General features: G+C 40.9%; 2 protein-coding genes across 5 annotated transcripts; one reads left to right on the forward strand and one right to left on the reverse strand.

The window, feature by feature from the left end:
* Window positions 1-2,361: 2,361 nt before the first annotated feature.
* Window positions 2,362-6,876, forward strand: tac1 (tachykinin precursor 1). 2 transcript variants are annotated; one of them, XM_026300587.1, is made up of 5 exons: window positions 2,362-2,659; window positions 3,840-3,942; window positions 4,030-4,053; window positions 6,137-6,193; window positions 6,294-6,876. In XM_026300587.1, the coding sequence occupies exons 1-5, from the start codon at window positions 2,543-2,545 to the stop codon at window positions 6,338-6,340; spliced, it is 348 nt and encodes a 115-aa protein (XP_026156372.1). In that variant the 5' UTR covers window positions 2,362-2,542; the 3' UTR covers window positions 6,341-6,876. The 2 variants fall into 2 exon arrangements, with proteins under 2 accessions (XP_026156372.1, XP_026156373.1); XM_026300588.1 differs by lacking the exon at window positions 4,030-4,053.
* A 140-nt stretch (window positions 6,877-7,016) lies between these two features.
* On the reverse strand, window positions 7,017-19,919 carry asns (asparagine synthetase). Of its 3 annotated transcripts, XM_026300564.2 has the most exons (13): window positions 19,809-19,910; window positions 16,972-17,227; window positions 15,930-16,167; window positions 15,655-15,840; window positions 15,449-15,550; window positions 14,446-14,573; window positions 14,222-14,348; window positions 11,713-11,819; window positions 11,003-11,103; window positions 10,040-10,121; window positions 9,756-9,911; window positions 9,020-9,260; window positions 7,017-8,152 (listed from the first exon to the last, which is right to left on the reverse strand). In XM_026300564.2, the coding sequence occupies exons 2-12, from the start codon at window positions 17,218-17,220 to the stop codon at window positions 9,051-9,053; spliced, it is 1,686 nt and encodes a 561-aa protein (XP_026156349.1). In that variant the 5' UTR covers window positions 17,221-17,227; window positions 19,809-19,910; the 3' UTR covers window positions 7,017-8,152; window positions 9,020-9,050. The 3 variants fall into 3 exon arrangements, with proteins under 3 accessions (XP_026156349.1, XP_026156347.1, XP_026156350.1); XM_026300562.2 differs by having other exon boundaries at window positions 7,017-9,260; XM_026300565.1 differs by lacking the exon at window positions 16,972-17,227 and having other exon boundaries at window positions 7,017-9,260; window positions 19,809-19,919.
* Window positions 19,920-20,333: the final 414 nt, after the last annotated feature.

Here is a 20,333-nt window from a genome sequence, read left to right on the forward strand (position 1 = left end):
GCCACCTTTAAATTTGAAAGGATGAAAACATGACATGACACGAGTTGGAAAAGGTCCCATATGTATCATTATAACATCCTATCATGATTCCCTTTTGGGACTTTCTGCCAGGGACCTTTATTTTGTGTTAAGTTCCTGTTTCCCTTGCACTGATCCCCGGCAGCTTAACATTAATTAACCTCAATTATTTTCACCTGTTCTTACTCTGCCTTTTGTTTCGCCCCTTATAAAGACTTCCCTCTCTCTTTTATGTTTGTGGGAGCATTGACACTGGTTACCAGTTATTAGTGGATGCTAGAGTCATCTTTGTTTGTATTTTTCCTTTGCCCTGGTGATCCCAGGAGAAATAAAATATTAGTTTTGTGTCCTGCACTTGGGTCCTATGCCTCTCCTTCTCCAGCACACCACCAAAACGTAACACATCCACAAATAATTTACTCAGTAATTGCACAGAGCATAATTACATTAAAATGACTAAGCTCCTTCTCCCATTTGACAATACCGTATATAATATTACATACAATATAGGACAATATAGTATTGCGGATTAACAAAAAAAAGGACAGGTTTTCTGTGTGAGGCTCTATGTACCAATTTTCTTTTCATGGCAGTTGGGGAATTTTAATAGCACTTTATTTCGCATCTTTCTGGCTCTTATAACTGCAATATAAACAGGATGTTAGGTAAGGTCCCTGTTTACACCAAGGGTTTTCTAATTCAAGCTCATGCATTAACTAATGGCACAGTACTCCTCTTTTACCAAGTGAATTCATTCCATGCGCAGTCTAATATATTCATTCATTGTTTCAGCATGCCAGAGCCCCATTTGCTGCTGTGTGTAGAGAAGTGTCACACTGCTCGATCCAGCTGATCTGCAAACACCTGTCACCTCTGTCAGTGGACTGATGTCCTATTTGTCTTACATCTCCCCACATAATCTGCATAGCAGTTTATCTCAGCACCCTAACTTCAAAATCTCTTTACCTCCTACATCTTCCTTCTCGATCCTCATGCTCCGTGGTAACTCCCTCCCGTGGTTCCGACAGCTCCATCACCTTTCTCTCTCTCCAGCTCTCTCTCCTCACCTCCCCCCTTCCGTCTGTTAATTGGATGAGCTGTCACAGTGGTGAGGATGATTAAATTCCAGACCCGAGTGGTTTTGTGACCATGAAACCCCGTGAGATAAGTAATGAATATTAGTGTAAACCAGAGTCCCTTCACTGGCACACAACACAACCAGCACTTTAGCTGGTTTATCAGTCCCACAATCAGAAAAAAATATATAGCTCATAGTTTAAACGAAACTTTTGTTAATGGAAATTGAATTGTTTGAGGAATAACACCTGCCATTAAAAACAGACTGAAATCCATTACCATCCAGGGAAAAACATTTGCCTTTGCGCATGGCTAAATAAAATTGACGCATTGGTAAGAGAATAAAAGTAGGCCTACTCAAGAAAAGCAATAAGCTGCGTAGACACTGAACTTGGTGTGGCAGTGCAGTCTACTCATCTCTACCATCCTTTTTCTAATGAAAATCAGCACCTCAGCTCACTTCTCCTTTTCATTTGGTCTTTGATGTCAGATGGGTTTGTGGGAACAGGTTATAACCTATACAATTCATTTAAAAATGTGGGTCTACAGACCGTAATGAAGTTAGGCGTAAAGGTACGTAAACCTTGTGCGTCATCATGGACATACGTTACTGCAGTGTTATGGATTTACTGTAGCTTTACAGACTGATCTTACCTTTTTTAAGATGGCAGCAGAACTAGAAAATATTAGTTCTTTCTTGAAAAAAAAATCAACCCAAACCACTCAAAATATTATCAAAGACAGAGGCTGTGTCTTACCTGTTTAAACTAGTCTGCTCTAAAAATACGATCTGAAATTAATATCCCGTTGTAAAGCAAACATGAATACAACATTTGTAATATGTCCAGTTTGTAATAGTGTAGCTACACAATGTCCATTCATCATGAGGTTTATTATGTGAGAAATGATGAGAGCAGCAGTCTCATCGTGTAATGATAGTAGCTAGGTCACACGGTCACAGCGAATTACTGGGTATTTCTAATCGCTTTGCTTTGACTTTGAGCATTGACCCATGACGCACATCATTTAGAGTTGGTGATGACAAAACTGTTTTTTAAACTCTAACTAACCTGAAGTGCGTCTACTTGTGCCCGGACGCACCTAACCACAGTACTGTAATGGCGTTACTAAGCAACAGTGCCCAGACTGCTAAATAGGAGCGCGGGCCAGCCTCGTGGACAGGACAACGCAGGAGTGGGGAGAAGCAGAGCGCGTGGAGAGCCTCGGACACAGTGGCAGGAACCAAGCGCAGCGTTTTGACGCACGCACGCACTATGGACTACTGTTGAGCTGTAAGAGAAGAAGCAGTGCGCGCACAGTACAGCAGCTGCTCGTGCCCAAAACCAGTTTCTTTATTTTGTTTTTGTAGTTGGTCGGAGACGGTTTGTTTATCATATAATAATAAATCTAAGTGAATTATATTGAGTAGAAAAACAAGTTTGGCACCATGAAGCTCCTGCTGTTGCCGGTTTTAATGGCTTTTGTCGCCGTCGCTCAAGTTTTTTGTGAAGAAAACGACCTAAATGAAGAGGGTGACTACTGGACGAGCAGTCATCAAATTCAGGTAGTTCACGGAAAGGCTTACTGTATTTGTATTCTCTACTTAATCTTTCAAATTTGTCTCTTATAATTTGAAACTAATAACCAACTTGTCTCGTCTGTTATTATCTATTAAGTTGAACAAAAATCTGAAAGAACGCAAAGGTAATGTGAATGCGATAAAACTGCATATATGGATATTAGTTTTGCTGAAGACCAGTACTTTACTGAGGTAAAGTCAAACTCAGGAGGCTGCAAAGCTTTTTCTCGTAGTAGTAACACCTGTCTAGATCTCACAGCGCAGTACATTTCTGTATATGAAGTTAAACACTCAAGATGAGTAAAATAGTAACATCGGCGTGTTAGACACACGGATCCCGATGTTTTTTGTTTGTAATTTTAAATGGTAGGTCTCATTTATACTCATTCTTTGCCCTACCCATTTGCCATCCTTCTGAACTGGACATGACTGATGGTACTACCTGAGTACCTAAAACTAGAAATAAATGTGCCAGTAGGATATAATCCTGTCTGTTCTGTTTCAAAGGAATAAGCGGGTATAGATAATGGATGGATGGATGTTCTGTTTCTTTTACTTTTTTCAATGAAATATTGAATTGCAAAAAATGTCACAATCCTACTTAAAGAATAGCCACAGTGACGACAGAGACTGTTGCAGTGTTCAGCAGAGCAACCCCACAGGAAATGAAATGCTTAAACGCAATACCCAGATGATCTTCATTGACTTGAAACGCACGTCCTGTCTTTGACTTTGCAAGCTGGAGACGAGCCAAGCTCCTTTGCCAGTAGCTTTTACTGTATGTTGGGTCCATTCTGCAGATGAATGAGCCTACAATAAATCATTCAAACTCAGAGTGCGGGACATTAGTGGGCTCCCAGGATCAGATCTCAGCCAGACTACTGCATACCTTTGAAATACATGGTGGGATAGAAATAGAAGTGCTTAATGAAAGTTTGTACTTCGAAGGTTTTACATGGGTTATTACTCAGTATAGTTTATGTGTGTATCGATGGAGGGATGGTGTGTTTGTTTGAGGTGCGGTCTGAAGGAACAATTACAGTTACAGTTCAAAGACTTCATTCTTATAATTAGGGTACCTTTTCACTCGGCAGTTGTTCCACTGCACTCAAATAAAAGTGTCTTTATTGAGAGCTTTCAAAATCTTAATCCTCTTCATCCTCAGGATGGCTGGCATTCCAATGACCCATTCAGAGAAATCCTGCTGAGGATGACGAGAAAGCCGCGGCCGCATCAGTTCATTGGTCTGATGGGGAAGCGCTCTATGGGTGAGAGCTCATTTCAGTAATGTGTAGTTTTTTGTTTGTTTCCTTCCGTGTGCCTGATTTTACACTATCCGGTCTTTTCTCCGACAGCAAATGCACAGATCACCCGCAAAAGTAAGTATTTCACACATATCACACATGATTTAATTTTCCTTTCAAATCCCTCATCTTCAGGGGTGTCCATGCAGATGCTTTCATGTTTTTCAAATCTAAAAGGATAAAATCATTCAAATGTATTGGTGCAAGTAAAAGAGTTCCAGCTGATGACTCAATATGATAATTTATTAGGTGAGTGTCTGCACTTCAGCCTACAGGAAACATTTGTCCTCATTACCTCATACATCATTTCTGCTCATTTGGCATGATGACTGTAATTTCATCACAAGCCAATAGAAAACACCCTTCTACATATTTGGTCATTTATAAGTTTTCTCATAAGCTGAAGGATTTAAAGGCTTTTTAATGGCCATAGTCAGGATCGTCTCTTCAACACCCAAAAGAAAGCCAATCAAGAAAGGCTTGATTTTGACTTTTCATATTTTATCAGTTCAATTAATCTAGCACCAACATGACATTCTAAATGTTATTTCAATGACTTAATTTATCTTTCCTTTTCTTTTTTGGCCTAAAAGTAGTAACATTAAAACATATGAAGTCTAAAAAGCCCCTATGATCTATAGGTTTTGAATTGCAGAATATAACCTCAGCACAGGTTGCTAAAGCTTCCAAACCTCCAGAATAAATACAATCACATGACTTACTGTTCTCAGTGAAACCCAGTGAATTATTATCTAAATTGTGATCCCAAATCAGTACTGACAACTGTGCTTTGCTCTTCACCATCATATTATTTTCGGGGTAATTTGCATGTTACATTATACGACTCACATAAAAGCAGCAACCACCTGCGCATAGAACCAGCAGGTGTTTAGGGATATATGCATTCATCCCAAAACACTGCACTACTGCATAAGCACTGTAAGCTTGACACACGCAAATACACTCTTACTAAAAGTAGAATGGGTCTGCTGTCTGGATTTGAATGTTTAGCTTTAAAAGACTGTGTCAGTACAATGGAAAAAACCCAAATCCTCTCATATTTCACCCACATTATTACTAACTGAGTTGAATATTTATATTCATGGAAGTGGTTAAGAGGAAGTGGGCAAATTGGAGGGAGCAAACAATTTCAGAAGGTTTAATTAACTGATAGCAACTACAAAGTTGTCTTTTATTCAATTCTTTTAAACAGTGGACCACATTAATTTGTCTGTAAGGAAGGTGGTACACAGAAGGCATCTGTGTGTGACAATGAAAACAGATAAGGAGCTGGGAGGGAAAAGGAATGAGGAGGAGGGGATTTTCCCTTTTTAGTCACCCACTCAGTATACGCAACAAAGCCCAGCATAAATAAGCATGCATTTAATTTGTTTTTCTTATGCAGCCATTACTGTAAGTCACTCATCATTATGGAAAGGGATCAATACTCCAAGGACATCTGAGAATTAAACTGGATTGTTTACTCTTGTGATGGATAGAGGGGGCTATGCGTTTCACCCTTATGTAACAATGTGTACTTCCTTACACTCTTACTCAGTTTGTTATACAAAATACTGGAAGACTGATCAAAAGCACAGCTATATTTTACTTTATTTTAGTATTTTCCTCCGATAAGATTTTTGAGAAAGAATTATATTTACAGTGGTCCTCAACCAGATATTGACCCTGGCAGTGGGGGAGACAGCTTTGAAATAGCATCTGACGTGTTATGTAGCCGACAAAGATACAGTTGACAGACAAGATAATAGAAAATTGAAAATAATTAATATAGGAATTGATAATATAGAAAATATAACAACTATAATAATAACTACACATACAAATTAAACAACTGCCTTTTTTTAGCTTTTTTTTTTAAGAGACTGGCTGCACACAAGATGACAGATTGCTGACCTGGGGAGGAAGTGGTCAACATTAACCAGATGGTGTTAACCGTCAGGTTAGATAAAAGGTTAGGGTTAACATAAACCTTAACCAAAGGTGACAACTTCCAGCCCTGCAGCCCTGTCATTTTTCTCTAAAGGTGGTGCAGTTGTGCTGCGAGAATTCCTAAAATCCTGGTCATGGTCGTCAATGCAATACTTTTATTAGTTTGTCTAAGTGAACAGTGTCAAAGAAAAATGTTTTTTTTTTGAAGGGCATAAAGTCAACGCCTTTGTTGGACTGATGGGAAAAAGGAGCCAAGAGGAGCCAGGTAAACTACCTTCAAGTCCATTCTACTCATGTGACAAGTTAGCAGTCTTTTTTACTTGATTTTAAAGTAAAAAAGACTAACACACTCTATCCCTCTGCAGAATCCTACGGCTGGAGCACAATACAGACGTATGGCGAGCGCCGCTAAGTGGTCATCACTTCACCTGCTTGCTTCTCATCTTAGCCATTCCTTGATCCTGACAGGGATACCCAGCACTGGTTTTGTTCCTCCAAACCGTGTATAGCTGTTAGTCAAATAAAATAATTGTTCTCACATTGTAAATATGTAGCAGTGCTGTACCTGTGCCAGTTTCATTTGTCTCAGCAGAAGGTATTTTGAGGCAAGAGAAGGGAATGGTGTGGTTTCAAAGTGGTTTCTGTGATTATTTCCCACCATCTGCCATGTCACAAAGAATAAATGTTGTGGACCATCAAAGCAAGGCTATACCACAGGGTATGCTGAAAATTGCACTGCAAAAATCACTGTATAGTGCCTCATAAATGTTTAACTGCAACTGATAGCGCTATAAATACAACACACTGGGAGAGGGTCTCATTTAGGCTTTCAAGTGACTTTAGATGAGCCTTCATGTTCTCCATCTGGACAAATGGTCTGACATGGCAGGATACCTGTGTCTGTTAGTGCTTTGACAAATATTAAAATTATTTTCTTTACTGGTTCAATTTCAGCTTGCAAGTCATGAATTCATTGTTATACATACAGTAACAGTAACTAATATTCAGTGCCTCATAAAGGCTGAGGTAAGGGTGCCTTCTGGTGGTGGACCGAGGTGCTGGATAAAAAACATTAATTCAAGATAATATTTAAGTGCCAAGAGGTGAATTTATTTTTAGCAGCAATTAGTGTGAAACAGAGACAATACATAGAAAAGCAAGAGGCAGATAGTTACACTAAAGATTTTGTAGAGCCATCCAATACAAATGACCTGAAATAAGCAGTGGAACTTTCTTAGTGGAACTTTTACTGTAATGTTTGGTATTGAGTGACTTTCAGACTTTAGTGAGTGGTGCAGTATATTGTCAGATAATATTTTTTCCCCTGCCTGTTGTTCATTCACCAGTTCATATCTCAACACGCAAACAAAAAAATCTCCTGACATATGTAATTTTTTATCATAATATAGTACAATACCAGTCAAACGTGCAGACACCTTCTCATTCACTTCATTGGGAATGTGTGTCCAAACTGGTAGTGTATGCTCAGTGAACTGAAAAGGTACTTCTCCTTATTTATGTAACACAAATCATCCATCATTACTTGAACACGTTGACACACTCACGTCTGTTTGCATAGCCATATCCAAGACTTGTTTACAAGTGAGGACGAAAACAGAGATGGCATTTATCAGTGTGAAAACTAAGGCAGTTTTACTGGCAAACATTCACACATGACTCACCCCTAACCACGAGAAACTGTCAAGTTGTCCTTCACACTAATTGCATAATATACTGTTAACAAAGTGGAACATCAACCTTTCATGTAATCCATTTGTGGTAACACTGTAAACCACAATATGAGAAACAATTGAGGTTTTTCAACTGCATCTAAGACAGAATTAAATATCAGTGTGATGTCTGAAGTCCTAAAATATATTTATCATCATTTAAAGGATAGAGAAGCTGAAAACCACTTTTCCACTGAACATGAAAATGAATAATTCTCGACACAACCAAGAAGCCAGTGTACCAGCAAGATGCTAGAAGCAATTCAGCTCAAAAACAATGTTTTCATTGGGTCAGCAGCTTTCTAAAGGCAGATTTTACAGTCACACAGCCCTGACCAGTCACATTTAGCGCTACAACATATCTAATATTACATCCTAATTATACCCTAAAGATGATGCAGTGTTCACAGTGATGGATTACCTATCTCAAGCAAGTCCCAGCTGGCTCATTGTTATTTCGCAGAATGATGAAATGAAGTGAGGCCAGTGGATGCCTGGAAGGTAGGAAGGTAGGAAACAGAAGTCATGACAAATCCTATGCTACAGAAAATGATTTAAAAAAAAACAATTTTACATTTTACAACTTTTACATTTTCTTTTGTCTACCATGCAGGTGTTTGTGGCTGCTATCACAAAGCAATAACAAATGGCTTGATAAGGCTGTTTTAACTGTGTTATTTGCTGGAGAAAAGGAAAAACAGTGTTATTGGTGTGCTCTCATAACAGTTGGACTCTAGGTTTAAGAGCAATAATGGTTAGAACTCCAACTAATTTGTAAACATTTAACTGCATCATGTGTTAATGGACTAGAACATAGAGTACATGTGACATCAGTCTAGTCCTTATACTTACTAGGTTTAATTATATTGGTGTAACTATTGTGGCCAAGGGTCTTGAATTTTAATTAATGGACCAGCTGACACTTATTTTCTTCTAGTCTGCATGCATAACACACTGATTGTGCCCAGCACACAGCAGGACTATTGCTGAATATGACAGGGGCCTGAGACTGTTGACTGCTGATGTTCCAAGGTAGGATTTCTGTCATGCACATAAAAGCAGAGACCCTCATTATATTCTTTTGAAAGAGTCTGAAAACACTTGCAGCTGGAGCACATACATCAACCTTCCGGCTTCCAAATTGTTATAAAATTGACACGTCCCATAAGCAGCAGTAGAGAAAACTTCCATTTCTGAAGACCTAGAACAGCATAAACAGTAGCTCTGAAAAATTAGTTGAATCTGAAAGCCTGACAAACTTTATGGTTTGCCAAACAACTTGGTGCAACTAATTCCATCTGATCTAAGTTCAACAAAGAAAAGCTAAATATGACAGGCCAGGAGACCAACATGTTGCTGACTGACAAACAGGCCCATTGTAGTTGCAGTGAATCACTGGTCTTTATCAGGTTCATATATAGACAGGGTCCGGGCTGATGGGTCAGTGGCGTTGATCCAGCGTGGCATCCAGTAATGGGAGAGCCACTCAGCTCTGCCTGGGTAGTGCTTCTCAAACACCTGTCTGAAGTAGTAGGCCTCTTTGGTGTGTGGAGGGTTGTGAGGGAACGTCTTGTGAGCTTTCTCCATCTGGTCATCATTTACCTGACAGACGACAGAGTGCAGGTGAGATACTGTGTGCAGCTTTTGGTAACTTTTGGAAAACCCATGTAGGACTGACTCCATCATGTACACATACATGTACATACACACATCAAGCAGTGACTACTGATACATATTACATATTACTGATACATGTATTTCTAACTGGATAATTAAATCATACTCAGACCACGCAATTTGATCAGAGGCTCCAGGAACGGCTACTGAGGTAGCTACTAACACCTATCAAAAGATAAGGTTTGTCAGCTGCTATTTCCAGGGACAAGGCTGAACTTTGAAGCTCACTTCAGACTTTACTTTTCCAAAAATGGAAACTTAGACAGATACAGCTGACAACAAACATCATTTGGCTGTCAGGGATTTGAGGGGGAGTTCCATTCCCTGGCGACTCCTTGTGGTACTATGAAAAATTAAACTCTACTCTTTGGGCATGAAACTGAACATCTTTTCATTTCTTGTATTGCATGTAACACATACCACAGATTCAAGATGCTCCTGCAGGCATGTATACCAGGACTTCTTCACAGACATCATCCCATCACTAAAGGCCTCTTTGCGCCTCCACAGGATCTCCTCAGGGATCAAGTTGAGACCTTTGAAAGATTCCCTCAGAAGGTGCTTCTCCACCCCATGCTGCTTAGACAAGACATAAAACACTATGCTTATAAACCCACACACTATTTATACAAATAATTCATTTCAGTGATAAAAATCTGATTCTTAAAATGGACTTGAATTAAGTAGTGGTTTATCAGACTAACCTTAGGAACCCTCATCTCCTCAGGCAGGGAGAGGTAGTATGCAGTGAATCTGTGGTCCAGGAAAGGCACTCTGAGCTCCAGACTGAAACATGAAAAGGAAAACCATAACATCTTCATTGTCCATAATTCATTATGTGATCACTGGCACTGAAGAGGTATTGGACACATAAGCCCAGAATACAGCAAAAAAACAATGTTTTCCACAAAACCTAACAGTTATTAATCAGCTAGTAGATATCTAGTTGATAGCTCATTCATTATCAATTATCATTGGTCATCATTTACTCATGGCAAAAGGAGTATGAGCTACTGATGGCTTTCACTTCTGCAGATATTTACGCTCATTATTCAGGCTTAATAAATCACATTTTGCTTTAATTATAAATACATAATTAATTTTACTGTAGACGCTCTTCAATCATGTTGCTGTTAGCTGTGTTTCTTTTCCTGAAAGATGGACTTTTCTGTGCTTAAATCAAAAAACAGATCTTAAAGCCTTTCAGGTGTCTCATCAAATCTACTGAAAATGAACAGTTTTAAAGCTGTTGCACAATATTAATTAGTTCAACGTATAAAATTAACATTATGTTGGTACTTTCTGCCAAATTCTGTACCTGCAATCAATTATTCTGTACAACAAATAGTTAAGTTGTTTAAATACAAATAGTTGCTGTTTCTAGATTTTCTAACATTCAGTTTTACTTTTCTTGAGGTTTTCTTAATGTATAAGACTGTAAGGTCAATATCTTCACTTGGTAATTGACTCTATGTTATACTTTGCAAAATAATTTATTCTGATGCCTATATTAGTCCATATATATATATAATTTGCAGAGAAGTGAAGTAACATTTTCTAACAGAGACACCCTTTGCTGGTCTATGTGTCATGCATGCACATTAAGGAGTGCAGGAGTTCTTTACTAATGGCTTATGCAGTGGTGACTGATAAGTGAAAGGTGCTACCCATGTGCAGCGGTGGTGCGATCAGCACGGAGAACATCAAACAGGTAGAGTTCCTTCATCAGTTGAACACTCTCCTCTGCCGCTGCTTTGGGAGTTGGAGCCTAGAGGAGGAACACAGCTCTCTCAGCCCCTTTCAGACATGCACCCCTTTACATTCATCAGACAAAACTGCAACACCACAGCAAGGTGAGAGCTTCAGGCACCTGAGGTCAGCAAAGACATGATTGTCAGCCGGTAAGCAGCTCAACTCTCATACATTTCTTAATCATTCAGGAAATGCATATTGTTTTTCATGTTAATTCCTTTCTTTGTTTCCGTAAAGCACCAGAATTGTTTCTGTGTTTCTTATAACAGCTGCATCACCATCATTTAAAACTCCTCTGCTGAAATGGTGCAATGGTTCCAAAACTGAAACCGTTCATGCCAAAAAACATCTAAACTATCTTTTACCACATAGTTTAAGTGCCATAGTCTCTCTCATGTCAGAAATGAACTTGTCGCTCATGTTTCTTCTGTTGCTACACATTAAAAGGTTCAAGGTAATTGATTTGGCCTATAATATAATATATACTCCTAATATAACATGGCACAATGATCATATTCCACCTATTTATCCTGGCATATCTTCACATTGCAAAACAAAACAAAACAAAAAACATTACTCAGACTGAAAGAATTCAGTTAGTGTTACTGGTTAGTGGAGGGCTTGCCTTGTGGAAGTAAATATATCCTTGAGTGAGCTCATCAGACCCCTCTCCAGAGAAGATTACCACACTGTCTGTCTTCTCCCTGATGTACTTTGAAACCAGATACATTCCTACCGTGGACCAAAGACAAACAGTCACTTTATTACAAATGATCATTAAAAGAGCCACCAAGCAACAGATGTTCATATGAAGCATTCTCTCGAACAACAAAAAAATTATATGAATGGGATAAAATCTTAGTGAAGGACAAATAAAATCTTCACAGTTTTCAAATGACCAGGGAGGTTGAGTCCGAACGGACCATGTTCTCCACCTCTGTTGTTGACGCAGCGGCTCAGAGCTGTGGTCGTAAGGTCTCTGGTGCCTGTCGTGGCAGCAATCCCCGAACCCAGTGGTGGACACCAGAGGTAAGGGATGTCGTCAAGCTAAAGACAGAGTCCTATCGTGTCTGGCTGGCTTGTGGGACTCCTGAGGCAGCTGATGGGTACCGGCAGGCCAAATGTGTGGTGGAAAAAACTTGGGTATGGAAGGAGTTCGGTGAGGCCGTGGAGGAGGACTATCGGTCGGCCTCAAAGAAATTCAGCAAACCATCCAGTGCCTCAGGAGGGGAAAGCAGTGCTCTGCCAACACTGTTTACAGTGGAGGTGGGGATATTATTATCGACTGGGGATATTATTGGATGGTATAAGGGGAGGAATACTTCAAAGATCTCCTCAACCAACACGCCTTCCATAGAGGAAGCAGAGGCTGAGGAGTCAGAGGCTGATCATCCGAGCTGAGGTCACTGAGGTAGTTTGGCAGTTCCTCGGTGGCAAGGCACTGGGGGTGGATGAGATCCACCCTGAGTATCTCAAGTCTCTGGATGTTGTTGGGCTGTCATGGCTGACATGCCTTTGCAACATCGCTTGGCAATTGGGGACAGTACCCCTGGATTGACAGACCGGGGTGGTGGTCCCTGTTTTTAAGAAGGGTGACCCGAGGGTGTGTTCCAACTATTCACACTCCTCAGTCTCCCTGAGAAGGTCTATGACAGGGTGCTGGAGAGGAGAATCCGGCCGATGGTAAAACCCTGTATTCAAGAGGAACCAGGCGGTTTTCATCCCGGGCATTGGAACACTGGTCCAGCTCTATACCTTCTTCAGGGTGCTCGAGGGCTCATGGGAGTTTGCCCAACCAGTTCACGTGTTTTGTGGACTTGGAGAAGGCATTCTTCCACGTTCCTTGTGACTTCCTGTGGGAGGTGCTCCGGGACTATGGGGTCCAGGGCCATTTGCTAAGGGCTATACAGCCTCTGTACAAATGGTGCAGGAGCTTGGTTCGCATTGCTGGTAGCAAATCAGACCTGTTCCCAGTGCATGTTGGACTCCAGCAGGCCTGCCCTTTGTCACCGGTTCTGTTCAATATTTTCATGGACAGGATTTCTAGGCGCAGCCAGGGGCCAGAGGGAGTCCAGTTCAGGGACCACAGGATTTAATCTCTGCTTTTTGCAGAGGATGTTGTCCTGCTGGCTCCATTGAGCCAGGACCTTCAGCGTGCACTGGGGAAGTTAAGTTTGCGACCGAGTGTGAAGCGGCAGGGGTGAGAATCAGCACCTCCAAGTCCGAGACCATGGTTCTCAACCGGAAAAAGGTGGCTTGCCATCTCCAGGTCAGGGGAGAGATCCTGCCTCAGGTGGAAGAGTTTAAGTATCATGAGATCTTGTTCACCAGTGAGGGAAGGACGGAGCGTGAGATTGACAGAGCCTCGGGGCATTCCAGTCAGTCTACTTTCCTATGGCCCAAAGCTCATGAACGAAAGGACAGGATCTCAGATACAAGCAGCTGAAATTAGCTTCTTTTGCAGGGTGGCTGGGTACTCTACTAGAGATAGGGTGAGGAGCTTGGTCACCCAGGAGGAGCCTGGAATAGAGCTGCTGCTCTTCCATGCAAGAGGAGCCAGCTGAGGTGGCTCGGGCATCTGTTCCGGATCTCTCCTGGGCGCATCCCGGGGAAGGTGTTCTGTGCATGTCCCACTGGGCGGAGATCCCGGGGAAGACCCAGGACAAGCTGGAGGGACTATGTTTCTTGGCTGGCCTGGGAACACCTCAGTGTCCTCATGGAAGAGGTGGAGGAAGCGTCCAGGGAAAAAGAAGTCTGGGCATCCCTGCTTAGGCTACTGCCCATGTGACCCGGCCCCCAGATAAGCAGAAGAAGATGGATGGATGGAATGCAGATATTGAGCATATTCCACCATATCAATGAGCACATCCATCAGCAAAAGAGACAGAAATGGTCTAGATAAAAATTTCTTGGCAAATAAATAATAATAAATAATTGTCACTTACTATCTCAAAATAAAAAGTTCTGTTTTATAACATTTAGTAGTATATTGTATCATTGGCATGCACATAAATTTGAAGGCCATAGTTCATTTTAGTGTTAGATTCTTAATTGTGGTTTTGGGTTAGTTTGTTTCTTTCTATGCTTAGTTTGTTTCTTTCTATGCTCTATCTAATGCTTCATTTTGCACTGACCAACAGAGGCACGGATGGTGGTGATGTCATAGGTCTCCAGGTGGAAGATGACCTCCTCTACTGCCTGGATGCCCTCCTCTACAGTAAAGTTCACCTCATGGTGTTCACTGCCAATGTGGGCTGCAACCTGACAAACACCAAAACAATGGCTAAAGCCATTTATTCCAAGAACTAACCACAAACACCATGCATCATGCTCTGTACTCTGTATCAAAAGAACTGACCTTGCGAGCAGCCAGGATGTCTGGGCTGTCCTCTGACCCGATTGAAAATGTTTGGATGGGATATGGCATCTTCTCCTCTTTGGCCAGTTTCACCAGTGTAGCAGCAACTACACTGGAGTCCAGGCCACCTGAAGAATGTGACAATATGTGCTATAGCAAGTGTGTTACACATTTAAAATACGATAAAAGAGCAGCCCTGTATTTTATCTTACCAAAATGTGTTTTATGAATACTGTATCTGTTTGAGTGACTAATTTCAACATGAGCCCATCAGATTCTTACGTCTTGAGAGCCAAGTAGCATTAGGGGTGGTTACAAAATTAAAGAACAATTTTCTATGTTGTCATTGTTAACATATCCCATAAAAAGACTAAACCAAAGGCTGAGTGACCTGTGTCTATGGTACTACTGCAAATGTGTTTGCCATTCTAAGTCTATGGAGCTATCTATAAATGTTTGTAATTAACATGTCACACCCAGTGACACTGTGTGGTTCATTGATGAGTTTTTAATAGTTGATGGTACACTATGGCACCAGCCTCATCCTTTGTTTCAATGAAAATACTACAATCAGTACCTATATTCTCTCTTAGGTGCGAAGTGAATTCCAGAAGAGATTAAGCACATGTGAACACACAATTTGCACCATGTAATCTCAAACTGTCTTTAGAGTGCTGACCTTTGAGCGAGTCATTCGTCTAAAGCCACAGATTTCAAAATGCAGCTTTGCAGGTCTTTCCAGAAAGGGCTTATTAAAGATACTTCATTTAATGAAGAATATCTTCTGAAAATACTCTAAATGTGCAAATTTGATTTGTTTATGTGTATGATGATCTCTGTATGACAATTTCAGTCAGTCTGAGTCTCAGTTTTGTTCTCAGGGCTGATGTTGCAGTCAAACATGCAAAAGAAAAGTTGCATGTTCAGTTCCTTCACTGTTTCCTGTACCAAACTATCCCATTACCACATACCCCAATTTACAGATGGCAGAATATTTGATTACCTGACAAAAGACAGCCAATTCTCCTGTGAGCCATTAGACGTTTCCTTACTGCATTCTCAAAAAGGGCTCTGATATTGCTTTTCACAGTTTCCTCATCAAGACCTGGAGACACATCATTTTTGTAAAAAAAAAAAAAAAAAACACAACACACAAAATGCTTACCAAATGAACACATGAACATTAGTTAACAATGAACAGTTTTATACTTGAAGGTAGTCTCTCCACAGTGTCATAAATGGCATGAGCAGGCTCTTGTGTGCAGCAGTGAAACTGTTGGATCTGAATAGACTGAACTTTGCCATTCTGCTTCAAATCAAAGGCCTCAATGTGTCCAGGGAGGAAGGGGGCAATTTTGGCAGGGATGGCCATAGCATGGGTAATGTCTGTAAGGCCTGTGAACAGAATAACAATTTAAGCAATTCTGTAAAAGTAGAAAACATTTCTTAGACAAGTGTAAAACATTTAGAGAGTATCCCATTACCTTTGGCCTCTGAGCAGACTGCAAGGAATCCATCATCTGTAAGAAGTTTGAACAAGGGGCGGATGCCATATGTATCCCTGCCCAAAAAGACTTTTCTGTTGGCAGTGTCCAGCAGAATGAAAGCAAATACACCATCCAGCAGAGAAGCCATCTTGTAAATGCCAAAGCGGTCATACAGATGGAGCAAAATCTCTCCATCCACTTTAGTCTGATAATCAAACTCAAACTGCTTCTTCAGCTGAAAGAAGAGTGGAGAGATGGCACAAATAGTTAATTTATGTTTACTGTCTTCTTCTCACAGAAGTTCAAGTATCTTCGTCTTCTGGTATCTTCTTCTGTTCACTAAAAAACTCTGGATTACATAAAAACCCACCTTTGGCATGACCAGTGCTTGGTCTTACTTCACCTTCCCTTTATATGGTGGTATAGGAGCAGAAGCTGACTTTTTAGATTCAGCAAATGCCTAGTAATTCAAAAGTGGACCCCTTTAATTAACTAAATCCATCCATTATTCATCATCTATACCTCTTAATTCCTAATTAGGGTCATGAGGATCTTCTGGAGCCTATCCCAGCTCTTTCTTTATGTAAATATTAATGAAAATTGTTGATAAGCATGCCCCTTTGAGGAAAGGTACAGTTAGGAGATGATGAGCACAGTGGTTTGATGCAAATGTAAAGAAATTTCAGGTTAGGGATAATGCTAAGATAAAAGCAACTATTTCTGGTGACTCAGTAGTAGATAAAGAACAACATCCAATCCTAAGAAATAATGTTGTTTGGATGAATAAAAAGAAAAAAAAAAGAGTACTTCCAGCAAAACATCAATAATGCAAAAAATGATAGTAGAAAGCTGTGAAGCACATTGAAATCATGGGTAAAAGTCTGCACTCTGAAGTGAACCTCTGTGGTCTCTGCTGCAACATCCCTGTGTCTGAATAGGTGACTTAGTTACACGGTGTAATGATGGAGTACATCGTGTCTGCTGCAGTTATCCAAAGGGGGAGGAAATGCATCCTGCAAAGTCAGTAGTGAATCCTTACCGTGTGATGGTTGTAAATTTCTCCATTGTAACAGAGCCAGAGGAAAGGAAATTTCTTGATGCGTAAGGGCTGCATGCCATACAGCTGGTCCACAATAGCCAGCCGGTGGAAACCAAAGCAGCAATTGGTGAAGCCATTGACATTCTCAAAGCGGAAAGCATCAGGGCCCCTGTGAGCAATCTTCATGGCACTAGTGCACTGGACTGACAGGCACTCATCACTGCCAAACAAAGCCCAGATGCCACACATTTCACAGCTGGGAGACGTAAAGACAGACAGATACAGACACCGTACTGATTAGTTTTAGAGAGGCAAGAGAGACACATGTAGTGATATAAGCCGCGTCTCATTGCACAGCCTCCGAAAAATAGTGATAGTTATAGTTTTGAATTGCAACAGAATGAGCATCCTCTGATGATTGTTCTCATATGCGTATACATTTGTTTACTTGATCAAAAGTGTCATACAACGTTGGGAGACATGGGGGTGGGGGGGCGTTATTCGTTATTTGTCTAAACAATCCTCAAGTGTGTGGTGTCAACACGATCACTTCCCTGCTTCCTCGATGTTTCAAATATACCATGTTTGATATTTATTATTCCTGCCCACAGTAACAAAGGAGGGCGAGCAGCTCGGAAAAAACATCACCAACCGGTTGTCCTGTACCTTTACACCTCACAAGCATAATGGCAAATCAAAACAAAAGCGGCACCAAGAGGAGCACTGAAGACATGCTTCTTGAATTACGCCAACAACGCAGGTGTCTTTTTAAGGTATTGTGCAAGACGTTACCACGATAAAGGAGTGCGTCACGAAGTCATGTTTGATCACGCGAGTTTCTGTGAAATCTTGTGTCTGTGGAGTCGCCAAAGTAAAAGAGCAGGTGTGTGGTTTCCGCTAGTGATGGGAAAATCGCAGCTTTATGAAGCACTGAACCACTTTGAGACAACTGCCCTGAAAATGACACACTGCTTCGAAGCATTTGATACAGTCAGAAGAGTCAGCCAGTCTGCTGGCTGGCTTTGAGAACTGCATCTGAGTGGATGTCCTGACAAAGCCTCATTGCTTCAGACTGTAATGGATCTCACATTCTATCTTTCTCTGAAGGTTTAATAAAAGTTATTTTGTCAAAAGTGTGTCATTGTGTTTGTCTTTGCATATTACAATATTTAAAGATGTTTGTACAACAGGCAGCCTTGAAATATGGCAAATATGTGTAATAGTAAAATTGTATTGGTGTATTTTGATGCTGGTGCTTATACAACTTTGTTTTTTATATTATAAATGGGGTATTTCAGTGACTTTGGCATTTGTGTGGGTTCAAAGATTTTTATTTGGAAAAATAATCATTTCTACAGTTTTAATCTAATTTAATGATCTAATTTAATCTGCTCCTTTTGTGGCTCACTACCTCTCCAGCTTTGGAGAAGACCTGCTCACATGGCACTGATGTAGCTGGCATGTGAGCAGGTGTTGCAGCATTGAGGACGTGTTGCTGCTGTAGTCAGCTCCTGAGCACAAATCAGGCATTTGATCTTTTTGGGGATAATCAGATCAAAGTCCTCCCAGGCATATGATCGTGCTCTTTGTGGCACTGGCTCTTCCTCCATGTCCCTTCCTCACTGGCTCACTCACTGGCTCACTCAGTCACTCACCTTTCACACACAGAATCTCACACAACTTTCAGTCCCACAACTCACTCTCTGTCTATTACTAAACCTACTCTGTTTCTATGTCTGTCTGGTGTGTGAATAAGTGTGTGGTGTGTGTTTGTGTGTATGTGTTATTCAGTGTTTGTAACTAAACTAAATATATACCTAAACCTAAATGTAAACTAACACTCTCCCTGACTACAACTGAAATGGTAATAATGTCTTTAGCCATCTCCTCCTCTCAACAAACCCACGGTTTGAGCAGTGACTCAGACCTTTTAAAGCCTTGACATATTGAAAAGCTCAGCTCCTTCAAAATTCCCGCGAGGCAGCTCGACACGTCATGTGACGTAACGAGGCCACGATCGCGGCGGTCACGTGATTTTGGGCATGTTGAAGCAGGGATCGAAGCGCTGCTCAGCGACACATCCGGTTGAATAGGCAGACGGGCTCGAGAGAACCAGCACTACTTTCCGGTCTGGTTGGATCCCCGTGTGTGTGTGTGTGTGTGGTCTGAGGACTATAATATTAAAAATCGTGGTCTCCCATGTTGTTAAAATCGGGGGAGATTTTGAAGTCGTCTAGTGTGTCCCCAGCCTTAGCCATATAACAACGTGTTAAACTAACTTTAATAGAACATAAAAGATGAACCCTGGTGTGTTTTTAGTGACAGGCTCTGGTGTTAGTGAACAGTTACATAGTAAATCTACAGTACAAGGCGTAACATTAACTAAGCGTGGACCGTGGCAGACTGCGATGTGCAACAACACCTGTCAAGGGGAGCATTTTTATTTGGTAACGTTATAATATAGTCCTTTCTCCTGTGTCAAACGCACCTAACGTTGAGCTCCATTCAGAATATTAACAATAAAAATAATATCTCACAAGATGTAGCAATAAGCTAACAGCTAACATCATTGCTACGACACTCTGCTGAATTATTGCGTCATTTTTTCCATTTCGGGACACACTAAAGAGCACTTGTTTCTAAATAATGTTAATGCCAGACTAGCTCACACTTTATTCACGCACCCGACAACAACGCTGCGAGAATGAAATATCCTTGTGCTTCAAAAGAGAATAATCCGAGTACAAACTGTGCTCAGGTGAACCAAAGCCACTATTTCTTTTCATCCTGCGTGAAACAGATAAACACAGACGAGTTGTCCTAACTAAACTACTTACCTTGTTCTTAATCGACTCTGAGGAAGCTGTAGTGGAAGGTAACTCTGCTCATGGATGTACAAGGACAGCTGGATAAGGTGCTGCCTCTCAGTCGTACCCAGAGGCTGCTACTGGTGCTGCTGCGAATAAAACTCCGCCTACTGCCTAAAGAGCAGATTCATCCATAGACTACAGACATGCCAGTGGTGTGCGTAAAACTACTGATACAAGAGGTGAGCTCAGTTATTACTCTCTGAATTGTGAAACGTCAACCTGTGAATGGTTCAAACTTGTAAAACTTTGAAAGAGCCTTCGTTTTAATTACATTTATGAGCATATGCACTGCACCAACGATATGTACACAAAACGAAGAAAACGTGGAAGCTAGAAAGCGTTTTTGGCACGCAGTAGGTGATGCAATGAGCCCTGTCCTGACACAGTGCTCCATATGGCAAACTGTATACACACATAATAAAACTGTAGGCCTTTCTGTAAATTACTTTAACAGTTTTCCTTTTTGTTCATAATACATTATCATTAAAAAAC

This window comes from Mastacembelus armatus, chromosome 11, assembly GCF_900324485.2.
Source record: "Mastacembelus armatus chromosome 11, fMasArm1.2, whole genome shotgun sequence".
In the NCBI taxonomy this organism is placed as follows: Eukaryota; Metazoa; Chordata; class Actinopteri; order Synbranchiformes; family Mastacembelidae; genus Mastacembelus; species Mastacembelus armatus.